We start from the raw sequence: 22,798 nt of genomic DNA, 5'->3' as shown, positions 1-22,798 counted from the left end.
TTTTGTTTCTTGCTTCAATAATGCAAATTCGCTTGTTGTGAATTTCCTGATCTCACCCTAGTAAAAAATATTGTTTTTAGTTTAGTTTAGAGATACGGCACGGATACAGGCTCTTTGGCCCACCGAGTCCATCCTATCAACCGATAGCTTGTTCACACTAATTCTATGTTATCCCACTTTTGCATCCCAAGGGCGTTATTACACACAAGGGGCAATATTACAAAAGCCAATTAACTTACAAACCCGCACATCTTTGGGATGTGGGAGGAAATCGAAACACCCGGAGGAAACCCACACAGTCACAGGGAGAATGAGCGAACTCCACACGGACAGCATCTGAGGTCAAGATCGAACCCGCGTCTCTGGCGCTGTGAGACAGTGGTTTTACCAGCTGTGCCACCCTAATTCCTATAGATACATGGACTGTATTTGCTATGATAACAATCACAACATATACAGGCCACACTGTGCAACTTCAATTATCCTGATGTTGACTGGGATAACTTAAGACACTTCTTATAAATTCACATTTTATTCATACAGAAGGTCCATCCTAATAATTCTTGAAGAAGAGTCCTGACCCAAAAGATCGCCTGTTCTTTCCCTCCGCAGCTGCTACCTGACCCCTGTTGAGTTACTCCAGCACTTTGTGTTTTGCTAATTTGGCTTGCTATTCCGTTTTTTAGGTATTAAATGGCATGGGGTGTGTTAATATATTGAATAGATGACATGAATACTACTAGTTGTTGTGATCACATTTGTCCTTTTCCATTGTTGTCATTGGCACTGATTCCTATTTATCAGTTCAATTCTTTGAAGGAGCCAAGTCTCAGCTTCTTTTCTCTCATAACCCCAATTTCTTTTGCTTCCTCTTATTCATTCCGACTCATCGTAGAATTCATTTTGTCATTTAGATGTGGCTAGGCCTTATGTTTAGAGCTTGACGGTGTGTATAGTTGGATGTACTTTCCACATGTGACTAAACTGGACATACAAAAACCTCCAGCAACCCGAACAATCTATCATCTTGGCAGATACTTCAGATCTGATGCTGAATTACATGGATCGGAAATAAATACCTATCAGTGCGCTTTGCAAACAGAAATGGTCAAGTCAATAGGTAAGGTACACTATAAATTGAAAAGACCCCACTGAGCAGCATGCATTGAACTGAATCACTGATTTATTCTGCAGCAGATATTGCCCGCTATTCCGTGAAAATCAAAACCAGGATGCCAATCTGATAATTAAGAAGGTCCTGTTACTACTTAAAAAAATGGAACAACATCGTCTAGGTTTAACTGTTTCCTAGAGAACTATGACAAGTTGCTAAGCCATGCATGAGGAAAGAGTTGTTATTAATGAGATGTCAGCCAAGAGGTATTACCCAGATGGACAATGTAAAATGATGGATCAATGCAGAGATAAATCTATTAGGCGTTGATTGAGAAGACCTAAAGAGACCAATATTGCTCAAGGGAGCGATATAAATTAGTGGTGTCATGGGGCAGAAGAAAGAGAGAATGATTGTGAGCAGATAATTGAGGCAGGAGGAGTCAATGATGGCAAAATAAAATGCTTGTAACTGTTCGATGGGAAATGGAAAAGATACTGGTAGCTGTTGGGATAAATTGTGGTGAGAAGTGAGGACACAATATATCTGATAAGAAAAGAGTAATGGCAGTAATCAGCACAGATAATCCCAGCGCAATTCTGTGATGAAGTCACGGATCAGAAGAGGAATGGAGAGAAAGTGAAAGAAAAATCTGGATTTCAAAATCATTTATAAATAAAAAATAAAACCACACATCAGTTTCCACAACATTTAAAGTATAGTAGTTTTGCACTTCACAGACATTGGGAATTAAAAAAGTACAGGATTGGAAATTTGGTTGACCAATGAATATTTCATAGTTTGACTATCAATTTCATCATTCTGCACTGAACTGCTTTTAACTCATGCCTTTTGTAATGGCAAATTATAATCATAGTAATAATCAAAATAGTAATTTATTAGCCAAGTATGTTTTGCAACATACGAGGAATTTGATACCCATTCAAGCTCAAAGTAACCACATTTGGGAATTACCGTATGGGTTGTGATAGTTTTTGTTGTTGTTACTCCTGCAATATTGACACATATTAGAAATACATACACACAGAAGTGGTTCCACATTCTTAAGGCACTAGCATGTTATACACACATTACTTGAACCAAGGCTTGCTCTCGCACCCATTCACTATTACTACAACACACAGTGTCCTACAACATACACTCAATTCTCCTGCTCATCTTCTCAATTTAGACTGCGATCAGTTTTTCTTCTCCTTTTTTGTCAGATTCATACCTTTTGTCTGACTGCGTGCCTTGGATTTGTTGGCTGTTGCTGGTGTGTAGATCGGGGATATTTGCAAAGTCATCCTGTTCTGTCAGACCCATAACCAGGGACAGGACCACCATCCGGCCTTCACTGAGGAAACCCGTTCAGAGGAATAGGGCAGGGAGAGAAAGGTAGGTCAGACAGAAAGATTCCAATATACAACAGGCAGAGCTAAAACTCTGGTTTGGACATAACTGTACCAAAGGGGATTAGTTTGGAATTAGGGTTACAATGCAAATGGACGATATGGGAAAGAGGGAAGTTGGAGATAAGTGTGCATGCCATGAAAATAAGAGTTTGAAGGAATGTGTAGATCCCTTTTAGATTCAGTTACAAAAAAAGGAACAGTGCATTTTCAGATGCATGACGTGAGAAAATTAAAAGCTCATTCATTGTTATTTGTAATGGATTTGTTCTGAGACTGCAAACGAAGGTTCTCTCAAATTTGAAACAAAAAGGGTTCTGGTCTCAGCAGGGATGGTAGTAAGGACACTACAATAGGCCTCAGTACCTTGAGCTAAGGAAGGTTCCTGCTTGGTTGTTATCCAATAACTCCTGCTGGAAAGTGTGAATGGGTCAAGGTGAGTCGAGGACAGGATTGGACTCAGCTGTGATGCTCCACACAGTCGAAAAGTCTGTCTGTCTCATATATCTTGTTTGTTTAAGTTGCAAAAGAATAAATTGCATGTTAGAGATAGATTGCAACTAAAAAATAAAGACAATGTATAAAACATTTGGAATGCACAGAATCGATAATAAAAAACGTATTGAATTTCAGCTCCCAAAAACCTTGATGTTTGACCTCTGATTAATGTCACCAGGATGCATAATGTGGACCATTCTTCAGTTTCAGATCTTAAACACTCTTAATTTTATCTTCATTTCCCCTTCCAGGTGCTGACAACATCCTGTCCCACAGGTGTCTACCATACACCTCATCCAAGTGTCCAAGTGTGATTGTGGATGGCAAATGCTAGGGGTGTGGGGTGCACTGCAGTTAAGTCTGATCCTGTCCCTGCACACGCACACACTTTACAGCACGTTAGAGTTCATAAGCATGAACCCAAGATTAATTTTCCTTTAGGTAGCCTAAGGGTGCTGAGGCAAATTGGAGATTAGATTAGATTAAACTTTATCAAAAGCTGAGATCAGCCGGGGGAACGAATGGGGGGGCACCCTCCTGATCTGTATGACTCAGTTTAAAACTCGGTAGTGGTCTTTTTAACTGAGTTATCAGGGAAGCCCATCTTAAGTCAATTTATTTACAACTTACTAGGGAACTTCAGTTTAAATAAACTCCAGCCCAGATGGAAATCAGGTCAAAGAACTATTACATGGGAAGTTAATCTTGGTAAAAATCAGAGACCAAAATTTGACGTGGCAAAGGATTCAACAAACTGTTTTTGCACACTCATTCACGGTTCATTATGTTCACTGGTTGTACAAATTTGCTTGCACACATTTGAGAGCACAGGAGAGAAATGTTATAAATTATAGCAGACTATCGCCAGGCACCGCTGAAAGAGATGCAACTTTCACAACATTCATGAAAAAGATTCATTATCAGACCGGGTTAGCAACTCTGTCGGCTTTAAAATTAAATTATTAAGGCAAATACAAAATATTTTTTGAGTGTGAGGAAATAGCATGAAAAACTGCTGAAAATAGGTGAGAACTTATGTGTTAAACATTACTTCTACACGCGAGTATCATAATACCCCCAGAATCAGGAATGATCACATTTTCTGCACAAAATATCCATGCCGTCTGCCTCTGGGTTTTCTAACGATCATTGTTATCCTTTCATTTTTGAGCATTCTTATTCTACTAACAACGTGATTTTTTTTTCTCCCATTAACCCGATATGCTGTATTTAACATATCAAAATGCACTCCTTCATGCAAAACAAAAACCTAATTTACAATCAGGAATGACAAAACCTCAAGATTTGGAGGGCCAAATTGTCTTTAAGGTAATAGATAACAATGCTTTCACCAAAATAATATTCAACAACAATGAAGGTTGATATAACACAGAGGCCAGACTGATCGCATATTATGCACATTGAATTTCTGGGTTTAAAAAGCAATGGAATTACAGACCTGGAGAAAAAGTTGTTGAGTTCTCAAACATAACATCAAACTTTATTCATTTCCAGACAGCTTAACAAATGCTGAATGATAGACTTAGATGCCACGGAACAAATATAAACCCTGACTTGATTGATAGGTATGGGACTCATATGACCAATTATTTTGGCCATTCTGCAAGGCAGTATATTTTGATTTATGCATTGGAATGAGGCGAAGTCATTGGTTACTGATCTTGGATGAGTAAAACGTCATTATTAACCCCAAGAATTTGATGGAAGTGTAATGTAATGTCATTATATTCTCTTTTCCCATAGTGGAATATTTAAACCAAATGAGAATCTCTTATATCCCCAGCTCAGAGATTAACATGCAATCAGTATATTAATATTAGGATAGTAGTGCACAACACACAAAATAAGGCTTATTATTAGGATTATTTTAATCACTTTTTGGTCCCTTCCTCAATTTTCTTTTATCTAGAACCTGATTGGTGTCCATTGTTTTGTCTTTAAATAGCCTAGTGAAGATATACTGCTGGGTACTGCTCACAATAGATTAGATTGAGATCAGTTTATTGTCATACACCAGGGTGCACCAAAATTCATTGTTTGCATGAAACTCATAGAGTAAACAGTATATGATTATGACAGATACAATAATAAATACAACTATGGATGCAAAACGTTGCAAAGATTGCAGAGCAATCTGAATCAAATGTAAAAAAGTGTAAAAATATATACTAAAATGCAATGATGGGATTATCTAATGTGGTAGTTAAGAGTTCATGGCTTGGGAAGGGAGTCAGAAATAGATGGTGGAAGATGGTCAGAAATAGATGATTGGTTTAGAGTCTGGTAGCCATGGGGAAGAAGCTCCTCATGTCTTTTGCCAAAATCCCCAACTAATTCACAACACGAGTGAAGCCTATGAGCTTTTAGTTCAGTGATGAAACCGATAACTTTTCATATTTCAAGATGAAAATGGATAAAGATATGCAGGGAATGAAGGGATATGTGTTGTGTGCAGGTAGATAAGAGATGGTCTAGGCATCATGTTCGGCACAGACATTGTGGGCCGAAGGGCCAGTTCTTCTGTTGTAATGATCTATGTTCTACGTTCCAGGAATTTGAATCATTGAGATCTTTTACAAAATATTCAGCACATGAAAAAAAGCCAGGTGAATGGAGAAAGCTGGCAGTTGTATTGGCACGAGGAAAGATAGTGGAACATATATACCACTGAATCATAGCAATTATACCACAATTGGCAAGGTGCTACATGCAGTCATTAGAAGTAGCATTGCTTAAAGCAGTGGAGGCAATTTTGAGTGAGGAACTTGGCTGCTGGACTAGGAATTGCAAATCAGTCTTTAATGAAAGGTGAATCTTGAAGTAAGCTTGACATTTCCTTGCTGCTTTTTCAATTCTGTTTCACAGCAAAGCAAAAGGATCTGTGACTTAACTACACAGCAGGCAACGTGAAGGATGCAAACTCACAGATGTGATGCAAGCCTTCAAGAACCTTCGCAATAAAGCATTCCATGAAATGCCTGTCAAGCATGTAGATTTCCTCTAAACATTTTAAGGTGATAATGAAGCTAGTTATTTTAACAAAGGACCAGTAGGAATACCCAATGACCAGATATACACAGGCACCATATACTGAAATCCTTTAAGTGCTGGAGCAACTCAGAGGTTCAGGAAGCATCTCCAGAGAAAAAGGATGGGTGATGTTTTTCGGCTGGGACCCTTCTTCTTCTGAAGAACATAGAACAGTACAGCACAAATGCAGTGACCTTGAAGGCACTGTTGTGCTGGACAGAATGTGTAATCCGTATAGACAGCTCCCCGACACCACACCAGTTTCCTGCCCAGAGCTCTGGAACTAGGGACTTCCGACAAAGCGATTTTTATCAAAGATAGCTTCAAGCACAGTGGCGTTCCTGCAAGAGTGCTGGAGTCCCGTACCCAGGACAGGGCAGGCAAGTGGGCTTTGATCAAAAGGGTCTATCAACTTTCAAGGCAGTCAACAGCATTGAGTCATCACAGCCAGAGAACAAAGGTCTCAGCATTTGCACCTGGCTCAGAATCGTCCTTGTGTCCATGAGCGTACGCCTCCAGGGATGGTCTTGACAGCATCGCTCAGCCTCATCAACAAATTCATCATCAAACCTGATGTTCAACTATAGCCATGTCATACAGCACGGAAACAGACCCTTCGGCCTAACTTGTCCAATCCGACCAAGGTGCCCTGTCGACTCTAGTGCCATCAGCCTGTGTTTGGTGCTTATAGAAAATGTAGATAGTGGACACAATTAAATAAAACATTTTATCACTTAGAAAATATTTTAAGCTACGGAAGGTAGTGTAAAGGTTGCAAGTCTGTGAGAGCTTGTGGATGGTATTTTATTATCACACTACAAACTACAGGTCCACCATCGATTCTCTGGCAACTGGTCCGGAACCTTCTTTAATATGGCACAAATTACGAGCGTGCACTTAAAATCCACTCCCCCCCCCCCCCCCCCCCCCAGATGCAGGAAAAATGTTTTTGATGTTGGGAGAGTCCAGAACCAGGGGTCACAGTTTAAGAATAAGGGGTAGGCCATTTAGAACTGAGATGAGGAAAAACTTCTTCACCCAGAGAGTTGTGAATCTGTGGAATTCTCTGCCACTGAAGGCAGTGGAGGCCAATTCACCGGATGTTTTCAAGAAAGAGTTAGATTTAGCTCTTCGGGCTGAAGGAATTAAGGGATATGGGGGATAAAGCAGGAACGGGGTACTGATTTTAGGTGATTAGCCATGATCATATTGAATGGTGGTGCTGGCTCAAAGGGCCGAATGGCCTACTCCTGCAACTATTTTTCTATGTTTTCTAAACGGATAATCCAGAAATCCTCTGGAACCAAGGGTGCCGGAAATTTGGTGGTGGACTTGTACTGCCATCAGGAACAAAATATCAGGGTACCAGAATGTAGATGGTCTGATTATAATTTATGATTGCTCAGAACTTAAATTCTGTCTTTTTTACTTGACTTCAGTAAGTTCATGTGTTCAAAACCAATAGGAATTTGGCCGTGGAAGCCTCTATCATATGGTTTGTAATCCAATATTCCGTTTCACCTATCAACTCAGTCAGGGTTTGCTAACCAGGATGTAATACATCATTCTGCAGACATAACTGGATGAAATCAAACAAATTGTCAGGCTTATTTGCAGTATAACAGTAATGCACACTGGTTGAATCATGCATAGCTTCCAGCACAGTCTCATCATGACCTTGGTTGTGGTTAAAATTAAACCTCAAATGGTCTCTTCAGAGGAAAGAATTAACTTTGGATCAGAGGTGGTTAATTTAATCTGACAGTCTATTCCACTGAATAATTCCATCACATACTGTGCGATTCACAATTGTGAATGTCTACACCAGCTGCTTAGTGGCATACCATTATCACCTATTATTTATCCCAGCGATGGTCTGACCAAGCAAACCACATGTCCTGTCTATGATTGAGAGATGATTTTTTACTTGGGCAAGTACAAGTCATGTTAGAGAATAGACACAAAAAGCTGGAGCAACTTAGCGGGTCAGACAGCACCTCTGGAGAAAAGGAATAGGTGACGTTTTAAAAACATCCTTCTTGATCCTTCTTGAAACGTTGCCCTTTCCCCTGACTCTTAGTCCGAAGAAGGGTCTTGACCCAAAATGTCATCTATTTCTTTTCTCCAGAGATGCTGTCTGACCCGCGGAGTTACTCTAGCTTTTTGTGTCTATCTTCGGTTTAAACCTGCATCTGCTGTTGCTCCCTACTCATGTCAGAGAATGCCTGGACAAGTTCTTGGACAACTGGATCTAGAAATTAACATTGTCACATTACCAGGAAATCAATCTTCATACCCGCTATGGTGATATTGGCAAGGCAGGCAACTGGATTTGTGGACTATGTTTCTTTGTTCTTCAAATTCAAACCCTCTAATTCTTCATGCAACCATTAGAAAGGTAACTGTGTTCCAATTCCAGATTACCCCAAACTTGCCAATGGCAAATTACACTGTATCATTATCACAACATAAAGTCTTCAGAATTTAAACTTTTAGAAATTCAGCACAGAAACAGGCCCTTTGGCCCACCGAGTCCATGGTGAGCAGCGATCACCCTGTACACTAGCACTATCATCATTAGAGGTTTTATTGCTTTCCTGCTTTATAATCTTTTAAAATATACTAGACTAAGTGGGACCCGTTGGGTCCCATGTTCACACAGGAGGGCTGGTCCCCCAACGCAATATTCTACCTCTCCACCAATTCCAATATTGGTGGCCAGTGAGGGGGGAGGGGGGGCTTTCTGGAGCGCTAGTATAGGTACTGTGGGCTGAAGGGACTGGTTTCCAGAGGGCTAGTATGGACATTGTGGGCCAAATGGATTCTTGGGGGTGGCAGCTCAGTCACTCAAGCCTGATGTGCTGGCAGCTCACTCACAGCTGGTGGGCTGGCAGTTGACTCATGGCTATTCCTTGAAATTCCATTTCAAGCAGGGTGCAAGGGTACCAAATTCAAATACAGTTTCCTACCATTTCAAGCAGGGTGCAAGGCCACCAAATTCAAGTGCAGTTTCTTATCACTTCGAGCAGGGTGCAAGGCCACCACATTCAAATGCAGTTTCATACCATTTCAAGCAGGGTGAAATCACCATAAAACCACCATAAAACCACACAAAACACCACATAAACACCACACTCACAGTTCAGTAGACATTCAGTGTGTTCAGTTGATTCACAGCTCAGACAGTCGTGACCCCTCTCTCCCCATCTTGCAGAGACTGAGCCACACCCACACTTCCGGGTTTTATAATCCCTCCCCCTTCCCACCGGAAGGGGCGTGGCCTTTATGGCGTGATTGACAGGAGATTCTCAACATTTTTTAAACACTAATAACACTTTTATTTTTCATTGATGGGAAGAATCCTCTGCACCTGATGAGCGGAGGGGGACGGAGTAAGGGCCAAAAATCACAGCCGTAAGTGGTAGCGTTTATCTAAAATCAATATACAGTGCAAACAGGAAGTTGTCAAGTTTAGACTTTTAATCATTTGCCACTTCAAACCAACCACCACCAACCATTTGCTGTGCTTTATTTCAAACCAACCACCACCAACCATTTGTTGTGCTTTTTCAAACCAACCACATTTTCAAACCATATTAAGGGCACTCAAGGTCAGTAAAACCACACTCACAGTTTAGTAGACATATGTTCAGTGTTATTCACAGCTCAGACTGAGACGTGACCCTCTCGCCCACCCATCTTGCAGAGACTGACTGAGGCACTCAACACTACCGGGTTTTATAGTCCCTCCGGAAGGGGCGTGGCCTTCAGGAGAGGGAATCTCAACATTTTTTAAACGCTAATAACTCTTTTATTTTTAATCGATGGGAAAAATCCTCTTGTCCTGCGCAGCGCAGAGTTTGATGGGAATTAACTTGTAAGTAATACTTGGCAAATCATAAGTTCATAGGTTCACCTCATAGTAGCAGAAGTTGGCTATTCGGCTCAATGAGTCTACTCCGCCACTCAATCATGGTATGACCAATCTTTCACTCTCAATCTCATTGTCCTGCCCTCCTTGTAAACCTTGATACCCTCACTAATCAAGTTTCTGTCAATCTCTGCCTTAAAAATACCCAATGACAGCCTCTGTAGCAATGAGTTCATCAGATTCACCATCTTCTCACTAAAGAAATTCCTTCTCATCTCCTTTCTAAAGGTACGTCCTTTTATTCTGAGGTTGTGTCCTTGGTCCTAGATTCTCCCACTACTAGAAACATTCTCTCCACATCCACTCTATCCAGGTCATTCATTAGATAACCTTCTTCCATTCAGAATCCTCCAATAGTTACAGAGGGAAAATGTTCACAGCAGATGTGCTGAATATTCAGCAATTTAGCATGATGCCTGACCAACACTGTTTAAATCCATGGTATTTGTTGAATATCACAGATCAAGATGCTTTCTGAAGTTTAGATGGGTTAGGACTTTACCACAACTTGCTGGTCAAAAGACCAAAACTGTAGTATATTGCCATTACCAGATCATGTATAATATTATTAGTTTTAGTTTAGTTTATTGTCACGTGTACCGAGGTACAGTGAAAAGCTTTTTGTCGCATGCTAACCAGTCAGCGGAGACAGATTATACATGATGACAATCAAGCCGTCCACAGTGTACAGATACATGATAAAGGGAATAATATTTAGTGCAAGATAAAGTCCAGTAGAGTTCAAGTATTTCAGGTATATGCAGAATAGGTGATGTTTGTTTAGCAATAGTCTTAAACAATATCAGCAGGTTCAATTTTATTTTAAATTCTTTCATTCTTTAAGTATCTGTGCTAACCATTCAAGAACACCTCTCATAATTTGTACACACTCTGAACTTTTTGGGCACAATATCTATCTAATAAAGTCCACTTCCAATATTGGGGTTTTATTCTTTTGGTCTTTATTATTATCCTGAAGAAACTGCACATAGTATTTTTGATCTTAATGAGACGGTGCTGATTTTTATACATATATATGACAAATTTGCAAAAGCAAGACAATCACTGAATTTGTCAATGTAACATTTTCAGGGTAAATGATATATTTTGGCAAAATCAGCTCAGCAGATGGCATCACCACAGTTAAAACCACCTTTAATTATTTCACTGAAACACATACACATCACATGTTGCATCACTGATGGTAAACAAATAGTCTGGTTATAATGTTATTACTAGAATTGTGTCAAATATGTGCTTCCCTTTCAACTTTTGAAAACTTAAAAACAGCTCAATAAACTTCCAGTCTTTCCATATTTGATTAAGGTAGTTGCATTGGAGAAACCAGTTGAACTGCTCGAGGTGTGCACATCTGCACAGATGTAGCAGGTAGTTAGTGCAACAACATCATGATAGCGGGATCATGACTGATGCGTGCACATATTTCATTGAGTTGTGTACACATTAGCAATAATTTTTCCATTTCTTATCTTTGCAAAAATAAATTTTTTAATGGGATGCATTTGACACAACAATAGTTAACGCACATGGATCATTGCAAACAATGCTTTTTTTCTTATGATGAACAAAAGATGACTTATATAGTAAATTAAAAAAAATAGTAAGTGTTTAAAAATGATTTAAAAAAAACTCCAGCAGTTACAAGTCTTAGGTTCAAACGTATGCTTCAATGCACCAAAGATTCAAAATTCTGTGTGTACACAACATTTTCTTTAAGGGCAAATTATTTGGGAAATGAACTGGAGAATGTTCACAGTCCATGGTTTCTTGGAAACAGAACAAATTGTTCAGGCATGCATGCTATGTCTGTCTGAGTGATTGTAAATTTGTTTGCTATACTGGGCTGCATTTGTGACGGTGGTGTATACCCACAAAACCTGCTTCCTATCATATACAAAAGAAGCATTTTTAAACAGGATGCCATGTCATCTAGAGATGATGCTTGTGATAGAGGCAGCATGTAGATTGAGAAACACTCTTCTACCACTTGAATAATGACATCTATAAATGTAGCACCTCTGAATTCAACTCAAGTAGATAGAGTGGTAAAAGAGGCATATGGAATGCTTGAATTGGTTGGGGCATTGAGTATCAGAGTTAGGAAATCCTGATGCAGCTTTATAGGACTGGTTGGATCTCTTTTGGAGTATTACGTGCAGTTCTGATCGCCACACTACAGGAACTGGGGCGATCAGTTTTGGAGATTTAGAGACGGTGCAGATTTGGAGAGGGTGAAGAAGAAACATAGAAACATAGAAACATGGAAAATAGGTGCAGGAGTAGGCCATTCAGCCCTTCGAGCCTGCACAGCCATTCAATATGATCATGGCTGATCATCCAACAGTATCCTGTACCTGCCTTCTCTCCATAACCCCTGATCCCTATAGCCACAAGGGCCACATCTAACTCCCTCTTAAATATAGCCAATGAACTGGCCTCAACTACCTTCTGTGGCAGAGAATTCCAGAGACTCTGTGTGAAAAATGTTTTCCTCATCTCGGTCCTAAAAGATTTCCCCCTTATCCTTAAACTGTGACCCCTTGTCCTGGACTTCCCCAACATCGGGAATAATCTTCCTGCATCTAGCCTGTCCAACCCCTTAAAAAAATTTGTAAGTTTCTATAAGATTCCCCCTCAGAACAGAATGATGCCTGAGCTGTACGGGGTTGGACAGATGGTTTTCTCTGGAACACCAGAGGTTGAGGGAAAACCTGATACAAGTATATCAAATTTTAAGAGGTATAGATAGGGTAGACAGTCAGAACCTTTTTCCCCAGGGTGGAAATATCAAAGACTAGAAGGCAGAGGTTTAAAGTGAGAGGAGCAAAGTTTAAAGGACATGTGCAGGGCAAGTTATTTACATACTGGGTGGTGAGTGCCTGGAATGCATTGCTGGGGGCGGTGGTTTCGGCAGTTACTATAGTGGCTTTCAAGTGATTTGGACTGACGCATGGATGTGCAGGCAATGGGGATAGATGGATTATGTACAGGCCGAAAAGAGTTGTTCGTGGCATCGTGTTCAGCACAGACATTGTGGGCTGAAGGGCCTGTTCCTATGCTGTACTACTCTATGTTCTATGTTTTGACATTGGCAAAAGCAATACCAGCATTTTATACCCGAGAAAACGAGAGGGACCAATATGACTCTAATGTGTAGTTTTAGTAACTTTGTTGGTGCCTGAAATGTGCCGACTCTTTTGTGTACTTTGTGTGTTGCATGTAAAAAAAATAATTTCACTGTGACATGTGACAATAAAGTATAATTGAATCATTAGACTTGAACTGAAGTTCTCCTTCATTTTAACATGTTAACATTACAGTGTGGTTCTCTTCATTAGACTCGATGATTGATCCAACAGGTCCTGCAATTCAGAACATAAAACATATTTCTTCCGATTATCTCCTGCACAAACCCACGTTTCATGAATTTTGCATAAAACATATCAAACCATACTGCGGTGGGCAAGGAGTGCAGAACCTGGCTGGGAATTGAAAGAGGTTTCACGGGTCCCGACCAGGTTTAAAAAAAGTTCATTAGAAGGGGGAAGAATTCTGCTTTGAGTTAGAAGGAAGAAAGAAGAGAGACTTACAGGAAAGACTTCATATCTAACCCTCGATTACGGAGCTGTCCCATGACGTAGTCCCAGCTCCCGGGATTGGAACGGCTGTGTCCGCCTGCCGTGCGACTGCGCGTGCCTGCTGTACAGCCCGCCCTTTGCTGGGCTCTGTAGGGAGACCGGCTGCCCGAGGTTGACTGTTGCTGGAACTGAAGCTGCCCGAGGCTCTGGCTGGTGGCAGGCTGGTGGTGGGTAGGTCTATGCTGCTGCAATGGCTGCTGGAGGCTCTGCTGCCTCTGCAGCGTCCGAGGTCGTGGGCATTTCGACGGCTGGTCCCCTGGCGGAGTGGATATGTGTTCTAGCGTGGAGGCTGCTGACAATGACGGCTCATCCAAGCTAACAGAACAGCGGGGGGGGGGCCAGAAGGAAAGAGCGGAAAGATAGAGTAAAGGGAGAAAAACACAAAGCAAAGCAGAGTTAGCCAACCTGCAGTGAAGTCCATCTATGCGTCTCGAGTGTGTTGGACGCCTGGTTTTGGACTCATAGATCATTAACACATAGTTACTGACAAGTAAGCATCTTTTCCTTATCACCACACAATTACAACACAGCATTAGCAACTCTGATTTCAATTATATTTATTCTCACTCCTGCCTCATCACACAATGTATTAGGTTTTCACTGGTTATTAGAACACAGCAAGGTTCCTCAAAAAAGCACCTTGACGTATATGGAGCTCAGGGTTACTAGAAAAAAAGCTGTTTCAGGAAGGCAGGCGATCAGCATTAGGATTAAAATAGTTAGGACGTTAGACAGCTAAACCTCGGAGTCACAAACATTTATTTACAGAAATGACTTGTTGCGAGCACATTTGCACACAGGTAAGGCAAATGGAAATCAATGCGTCTCCAGAGTCTTACTATTCGGCATGTAGAGTTGCTCATTCCTGTCATTAAGCATCTCAAGCATGTGACTTTTCTGGACAATACAATGGCATCTGTGTTAATGTTACATGTAGGGAGAAAACCTGTGTAATTAGGGCAAGATTGAACGGTCTTAATATCCTTAGTGTGGCTGTACAAATAGATCAATGACAACAGAATATAAATTAGAGAGAGAGAAAAAGATATATGTAGACAGTTAACTGCTGTTTTTCAGAGGATGTTTGACCTTTGGTTTTTCCCTATTAATGGAAATAGTATTTGAAAATGAGTGTTAATACCTTATTTTTCAAAGGTCTTTTAATACCTGTGGAAGATATAAGGTTTAAAAAGAAAGTCAGTGTTTGAACTTGAAGACTCTTTGACCCACTTAAGTATTTATTAGAGAAGAACCTATATTCGCTGAAGGGAATTAATCTCCCTGTAAAGCATGCCTTGTTATAACTAATGCAATGAGCTTCAATTGCATATATTCTCTTCAGCTTGGTTGTTTTCACATGAGCTCAGAAACATTCCACTGTTATTCATAATTGAATAATGCTGACTGTCATATTTTAACACCACATTACTTTGGCATCTCAGAGTGGTGAGAGATACAAGTACAATTCCAGTTTACTTGAGAAGATGAGAACGACTCATATATTAATTTTAGGAATAACTGTTGGAATTATATATATATATATAAATAAAAGGATACAGAAAGTTCCAGCCAACACATTCTACTCCCAGTGGTCAAGGGCAAAGGTGACAAGAAATGAAGCACCTTCCATTTCAGGCATTGTACATACTCAGGTGGGACTTTGTTACATTCCAAAGTGAAACAGTCAATAAAACCCAATTGCTCAAGAGCATCTCTATTGCAACAAGTTTTTACAGTAAATAAATTAATATCATAAAAAGTCTCACAGCAGGAAGGCAGAGCAGTAATCGTTCTACCATCCATCGTATGACTTAAACCCTGTCCTATCCTCTATTTAAGATTTGGTTTTGTGTTTGTACGGGTTTATCAGTGCAGGATGGGACAAACAGTGCAATAGTGTGTGAATATGTTAAAGTAATAGAATTAAATATTTAAACTAAAAAGATCAAAGAATTGTTACACCATTACTATGTTCAACAAGAAACAATCCACCATTTGATTAATTAAGAACTGCAGAATCGTTTATCAATTATTGACGATGATTATCTAATGCTGTAATGTCTGCTTCCCATACATGAACGTTTATAAATTTGCCTCAAACATAAATTCTGATTTTGAATTAATATTTCTTAAATTGGGCACACCATTGTTGGAAATCCCTTCCTTTCATTTCCCACACAGCTTCTCAACTGACTGAAAGCATCTGCAAAAGTATTAGAAGACACTCAAAATGTTTGCAAGATCACACACGGACACTTTTACTATCAATTTTCATGAAGATCTGCAGTAAGCAGTGTCTCCAAAGCCAGAGCGTGCAACAAAGATTACTTGCTCAATAAATGGTGTGCGTTGGAGGAGTACATTGCAATTGGCCTATTGAGACTCATTTCAGCTCTGAAATGTTATAAAACTGACAGAACTATAAAGTCAGATTTCGGTTACCGCTGCAACAATGTACTGGTTTTGTATTTTAGGGTGCCAAATATTGATTATCAAATTTAAATTTGGTGTTCACAAAGCTCTTTATAATTTCCAACGCTTTAAGGCAAAGTAAACATCGGTGACCCACTCACAAAACAACTTTTCATCCAAACACGCACACACTTTAAATTCTGGTAGTGAAATAGAGTGACATTCATCAGGCATGTTCTTGGTTGCCTCTAGTACTTAAAACAGTACAGATATGAGAGAGATGATAATAAACAACAACTCACAAAGCAGCACTAAGTATGATGGGGGATTAATGTGGCACTGAATGGCAATTATACACATGGGTTGGATAGAATGTTAATATCAAAATGGAGGACACACACATTACATTCTGGACCTTTTATGTAAATGCAGTAATAAATGTGTGAAATTGTTAACAGAAAGCCCTGTGCTGCCAGGACCACATATATTTATACAAATCCTCTCAGTCATTCAGGGACAAGAGACTGCCCTTGTCTTCCTCTACTGCCAGAGTGAAGCAACACGCAAACTGGAACACACACCCAAACACTGAACCCTTCCCCCTGTTCTCTTCTTCCCACCATCCCTCCCTCTGGTTCCATTTTTCATTCCCCACCTTCAAAACTTATCTGATTCCATTACTTGCAGCCTTTTGTCTTCTCCACTTATCACCTCCACCTTCATTACCATCTCAACCCTTCGTTCCACAACTTGACTCATGTGTCAATCCGCCCTTTCCTGGGTCCACCTATAACTGACCAACTCCTGCCACTCCCCCTTTCCTACCAGCTACCTCCTCTCCACTCCAGCATTGAAGAAGATGCCACCTGATCTGCTGACTTCCCCCAGTTAGTTTTTTCCTCCCAGTTATATATTGGACATCAATTTCTGGAGTGCAAGATTTATCAGGAGCTGGTCTTAAGGTTGCAATGGTATGTTTAAATGTATAAGATCCCAACACAATTGTAAACTGCCTTTTTTGATATCAGAAATCACTTGAACATACAAGAAAATAACAAAGGGTATATAAGTCTGTCTATAAGTTTACAGATTGTTAGAGGTGTAGAAAATGTCATCCCAACTGAGCAACAAGACACAAGAGTGTTTCAGTCTGAAATAAATACACTAAAAAAAGGGTAATGAGCTTCACTTAATTCCTTAGAGATTTATTAATGTTTCTGAAATCATTATCCAGAGAAAGCCACCTTACTGTGAGCACAAGCTTCAGAACAAGTCATCCCACACTGATAGGCTGCTTGAGATTCTCACTTCCTTTGGGATCGCACTTTATATTTTTTAAGAGTACAGCCATTATAGTTTAAAAAAATCGATACATAAATCCATCACTCAAATTGGACTCTCAATCTACCTTTGCATTGATGTTTTGCTATAATATATAATAAGCTCAGTTATTTTACGCCAATAACAAAACACTATAAGATGTTGAGAAGCAATAGAAAAAATGAAAGAGATGATTGCAACAACATATTTTAGCAATAAGCAGTATAAGGTGGAAGAAGGTAGCAAGAGAGAGATTCAATGAAAATCTTCCTGGGACCAAAGTCAAGGAAGCCAGAGGCCATGGTACCACTATATTATATAGTGGCAGAAGATGAAGAGTCAACCAGAGCAGATGGGATGTAAGCCTGGAGAAGAGTGAAGAGAAAGGATCTGTTGAAGACGAGGAAGTATTGGTAAACAACAAAATGGACGGAGATAGGTGGGTTAGAAGATAAGAAGTGAATAGTACTGTACTGTCCATGACAGAGAACAAAGTGTTGATAAAGGAAACAGCTTGAGGCAAAAGAGTATTAAGAAGCTTAAGATAACAAAGAGTACACTTCAATAGCTGAGGTATGGCAGAACCAAGGTTGGATGCACCTCAATTAACTGAGCTGGATGAAAGCAATCTTGACCCAATGTTAGGCTTAAAGCTCAGCTTATGGTTGAACTCAGGTGTTAGAAAGCAGGTAACAACAGGACAACGAAGTTGAGGATAAAATTACAGGTGTTTTGGAAGTTAAACGTACCTTTACCTTAGCCACATGTTCAGCTGAAATGTATTCTAATTCCTCAGATAGACACAAAAAGTTGGAGTAACTCAGCGGGTCAGACAGCATCTCTGGAGAAAAGGAATAGGTGATTTTTCGGAAATGTCACCCATTCCTTCTCTCCAGAGATGCTGTCTGACCCGCTGAGTTACTCCAGCTTTTTGTGTCTATCTTCGGTGTAAACCAGCATCTGAAGTTCCTTCCTACATATTCTAATTCCTTCCTGACTTAATTGAACTGCAGGTAAGCAACCTGAAACTGTAGTGGCTGACATAGAGAGATCTATCAACTAACCTAAGGAAGCTTGTCACACTTATTATTGATAATGTTGTTGAAGGAAATATTTGCAAATGAGGAAGCAGAGTTCAGAAAATAATTCTAAGATGACCACAGGAGAACATGAGTCTGTGGATGCAAACATTCTGAGAGAAAGGATTGTATCAAATATAGACAACAAACACATCGCAGATTGGCAGAAAATACTAGCAAAAAAACACAGCCATGAGTTCCCGCAGATAAGCAAGGAGATTCTTAAATAAGTAAAGCGAATTTACAAACTAGATGGAAAACTGGAAGTATCAATTTAATTGGCAACTGGAAATTATGATTAATATACTATTTATACTAATATAAAACTATTTTTTACTATGGATTCATCTGCACAGCCAGTCAAACAGCGATTCCCTGTACAACCACCTCTGGCTGCACCATGAGCATCAGGGTTCGCCAGACCTTCGGGCCAAAACAATGCAGTGCATACATACAAAAGATGCTGGAAGTCACATTTGGGTTCCTCTAATATCTTGTTCAGTCACACACTGAGCCACATGTCAGATACAATTTGGATACACAAATCATTAGCATAACCCCATTCATCTGAACGAGTTTGCTAACCTTCACTGATAAAGAGGACAGTCTTTGTTTTTGTAACTTTATTTTAATGGAGAGTAATAGTTTAGAGATATAGCCTGGAAACAGGCCCTTCGGCCCACTTAGTCCTGCTGACCATCTATCACTGGCTCTACATTATCCCACTTTCTCATCCTGCACACTAGGGGCAATTTACAGAAACCAATTAACCCTCGAACCTGCACGTCTTTGGAATGTGGGAGGAAACCGAAGCACCTGGAAAAAATCCATGTGGTCTCAAGGAGAACTTGCAAACTCCGTACAGACAGCACCCAAAGTCAGGATTGAAACTGGGTCTCTGGAACTGTAAGGCTGTGGCTCTATTGGTGCATCACTATGCTCCCCTAAATGTAATGTTTTTAGTTAATTTACACTTTAGAATCAAACCATCCACAGTGTAAAGATACAGGATGAGAGTTCAAGATAAAGTCCAGTAAAGTTTGATTAAAGATAGTCCTATATTTTAGTATGAATGCATACAGTATAACAGCTTTTAATTCTTTGACAGGAGTCAAAGCTCTGTTACTAACTTCATCTTCGGGCTCTTAGGGCTAACGGAATCAAGGGATATGGGGAGAAAGCAGGAATGCGGTACTGATTTTGGATAATCAGCCATGATCATATTGTATGGCGGTGCTGGCTCGAAGAGCCGGATGACCTACTCCTGCATCTATTTTCTATGTTTCTATGTTTCTCTCCAAGGAGGCACTCTGAGAGAGGATTTCTAACTACACCACCTGAGGACTAGCTGTTGCTGAGACTTCGCCATACAACTCAGATTGTGGAAATCCTGCATTAAAATAGGTAAAGGATGTGTTTTGATGAGACCATTATAATTCTGTCATGGGATATTGATAGAGTGATTGGGCTAATAGATTTTAAATTGGGCAACTGCGAGTTCACGGAGTTAGGCAAGAGGAATCAAAAGGGGGATTATTATCTAAATAGTGAGAGACTGCAATTGAGGACACACTTGGAACAATTGTACACTGTTATCCAAGAAATACAATCTACCTGTAGTAACATTGGAAGATTCGTTGGATGACAGGGTTGTTTTAACAAAAGAGGCTAGACAGTGTGTGTCTATGTTTTTTGGAGTTTGGAAGAACGAGGAAACTATATTCAGACATTTAATGTCCAAACGAGGCTTGATGGGGTAGATATTGAGCTGTTTTCACCAGTGTGAGAGTCAAGAACAAGGGGGGAAAGGTGCAATTGTGACTGTCAGTTGAAACGGAGGTGTGTAGGAATTTGTTTCTCTCAGTGGGTAGTGAATGTCAGATCTTTCATTGGATAGGTAGATAAATATTTGAAATGTTGATGATTTGGGGAAATGGCACATAAGAGGAGTTGAGGCCAGCACAGATCAGCCATGATGATATTTATTGGTGGGGCAGATTTGACTTTAGATTTACGGTGCGGAAAAAGGCCCTTAGGCCAACCGAGTATGTACAGACTAGTGATTACCCAGTACACGAGCACTATCCCACACAAAATAAGGACAGTTTGCAATTTTACCATAGCCAATTAACGCACAAACTATGTCTTTGGAGTGCGGGAGGAAATTGGAGTACCGGGAGAAAACCAATGCGGTCACAGGGAGAACGTACAAACTCCGTACAGACAGCACCTATAGTCAGGACCGAAACTGGGTCTCTGGTGATGTGAGGCAGCAATTCTACCTCCATGCCACTGTGCCGTCCAGTTGAGGTGACTGGTAGTCTATTCCTGCTCTTACTTTCCTGTGTTCTTGTGATTGAATTTCCTATCAGGCCCACAGGAGAATAAGCTTGCAGGGATAGATGTGGCCAACCAGATCTAACATAACCTGGCCCAATAAAGAGATTATGATCACTCCTCATTTTTCATAAAACTGACTTCTCTAAAATCAGCCTTATTCAGCAAATAGTTCAACTGCTTTTTTATATATAGTGAAGCTAACCTTTATTCCTATAAAATGCAATTAATTAAGCTATGGTTCACCCTGGACTCACAGTGTCATCTTTAGACCCTGAACTTGAACTCCATTAGCCTTTCCATTCAATTAAAGTGAAATTGGGAACTTTTACAATGGCTAAAGTACTGCATAATTAAATGTAAATGCCAAGTGTTTGCCTTATTCCGTGAGCCTCAGATGATTAAATGCAATACCTTAGACAGTACAAATGGAAAAATGTTTTAGTTCCCACCAAACAATACTCATTATAGAAGGAGTGAAGCACAATTGAAGTGGGAATTTAAACTGGGTTAGGCTCCCATTCATTATCAACAAAATAGCTATACTGTGGTATCTGATATGCAAAATATGCTCACTCCATACTATTAAGCATTCATAGTCATGCCCTCAAAAAAGTGAGCGAATTTAAATATCCACAAATTACTTTTTTTTGTAGAATCAGGTCATAATTTAAAACTAATCAACTCGATAAGTTGTTAGTGTTAACTGATGATCTTAATTCATCCTTCATGCTAGCTTTTGCAGGATGTTTATGCCCTAAGCAACTCTTATAATTACAATATCCCTTCAATTGCCTAAAGAAATGATGAATCTTTTTACTATTATAAGATAATTTCAATAAAAATGTGTGCAAAATGCAAACTACCGAATTATGAGAATAGTTTAACTTAAAGTGTCAGTATTCCAATACATCATGCTATTCTAATACGTTCATCTTGAACAAAATGTTAATTTGAGCCACTGTGTATTTCTGTTAAACATGCACGTTCTGCTCCATCATATATCTTCTTATCACACTGCAATAAGCTTCTGGAAAGTTAAGTTTTGTAACATTTCTCTTCACTAAAGCAAGGAACATTATATCATCAGTATTTGATAACATTTCAAGTGACATTATAAAACATGTCAAATTAAATTTCCAATTCGATTTAAAAAAAAACAAAACCACTGATAATAGTTTTAACTATCATACGACTCAACTGTATCACTTTGAGGTTGCTCCAAACTCTTCCCAACCATATTTGCTTCACTAAGAACACAGAGAGCTGGAGATCATTTGGCTTCATCACTCTTTACAATGTTCGTATTTAATCGGGTCTATCATGGACTCAACATCACTCATTGAATCTTCTTTGGACAGTTTTAAAGACATAACCTGTGACCTAGCAGCGGAACTCAAAATGTGTATTCAATCAATAGAACACTTTGCTCAAATCCAGCAGATGTGTCATGTGAAACATTTGATATTAATCTAATAACTATTCTTATTGTTCCCTTAAGACTCCCTGATTGTGTTAAAGCTTTACCAGGCAGCATTTAATGCCATTCCGTAATTATAGTCATACAGCGTGGAAACAAGCACAACTTGCTCACACCGACCAACATGATCTATCTACACTAGTTCCACCTGCCTGTGTTTGGCCCATATTCCAACTTCAACACTCAATATTTGACCGATGAAGGCCGTACCTCTATTACTTTTGAGACGGTCCTAGTGAGCTACCTACTCAAACTCATGCATATTTTGTGATGAAGATACACTTACTGAGCTACTCAGAAGGTGTATTAAATTTTTTATTCCCTTAAGTTCCCAATGTGTTTTCAAGTTATGATGGTAAAACAAATCAACTAGGTAAGTACTCTCAGCGATCTGATAATAACTATATCCCAAGAAACTTCAATTTTTACATTCGCTTTTCCAGCATGTTTTTTGCCCAAAGCAACCCTCATGATTTTAATGTCTGCACATGAATTTGATAAGCTG

At 39.7% G+C, this 22,798-nt stretch overlaps 1 protein-coding gene across 2 annotated transcripts in view; it reads right to left on the bottom strand.

Annotated features, from left to right (window-relative positions):
• syt7 (synaptotagmin 7) overlaps positions 1-22,798 on the bottom strand; it is a 403,875-nt gene that overhangs the window by 52,966 nt on the left and 328,111 nt on the right. The window contains exons 6-7 of one of the 2 annotated variants that reach the window (XM_033039047.1): positions 13,618-13,980; positions 2,349-2,471 (exon numbers count right to left, since the gene is read on the bottom strand). The exons of the other annotated variant lie outside the window; for it this stretch is intronic. Coding sequence (XP_032894938.1) covers positions 2,349-2,471; positions 13,618-13,980 — 486 coding nt within the window. The remainder of the gene's footprint in view (positions 1-2,348; positions 2,472-13,617; positions 13,981-22,798) is intronic. 2 annotated transcript variants of the gene reach the window in all.

The sequence above is a fragment of the Amblyraja radiata genome, chromosome 20 (assembly GCF_010909765.2).
Source record: "Amblyraja radiata isolate CabotCenter1 chromosome 20, sAmbRad1.1.pri, whole genome shotgun sequence".
Taxonomy (NCBI): Eukaryota; Metazoa; Chordata; class Chondrichthyes; order Rajiformes; family Rajidae; genus Amblyraja; species Amblyraja radiata.
The sequence above is the reverse complement of the archived record's forward strand: the minus strand, read 5'-3'. Positions and strand labels throughout refer to the sequence as shown.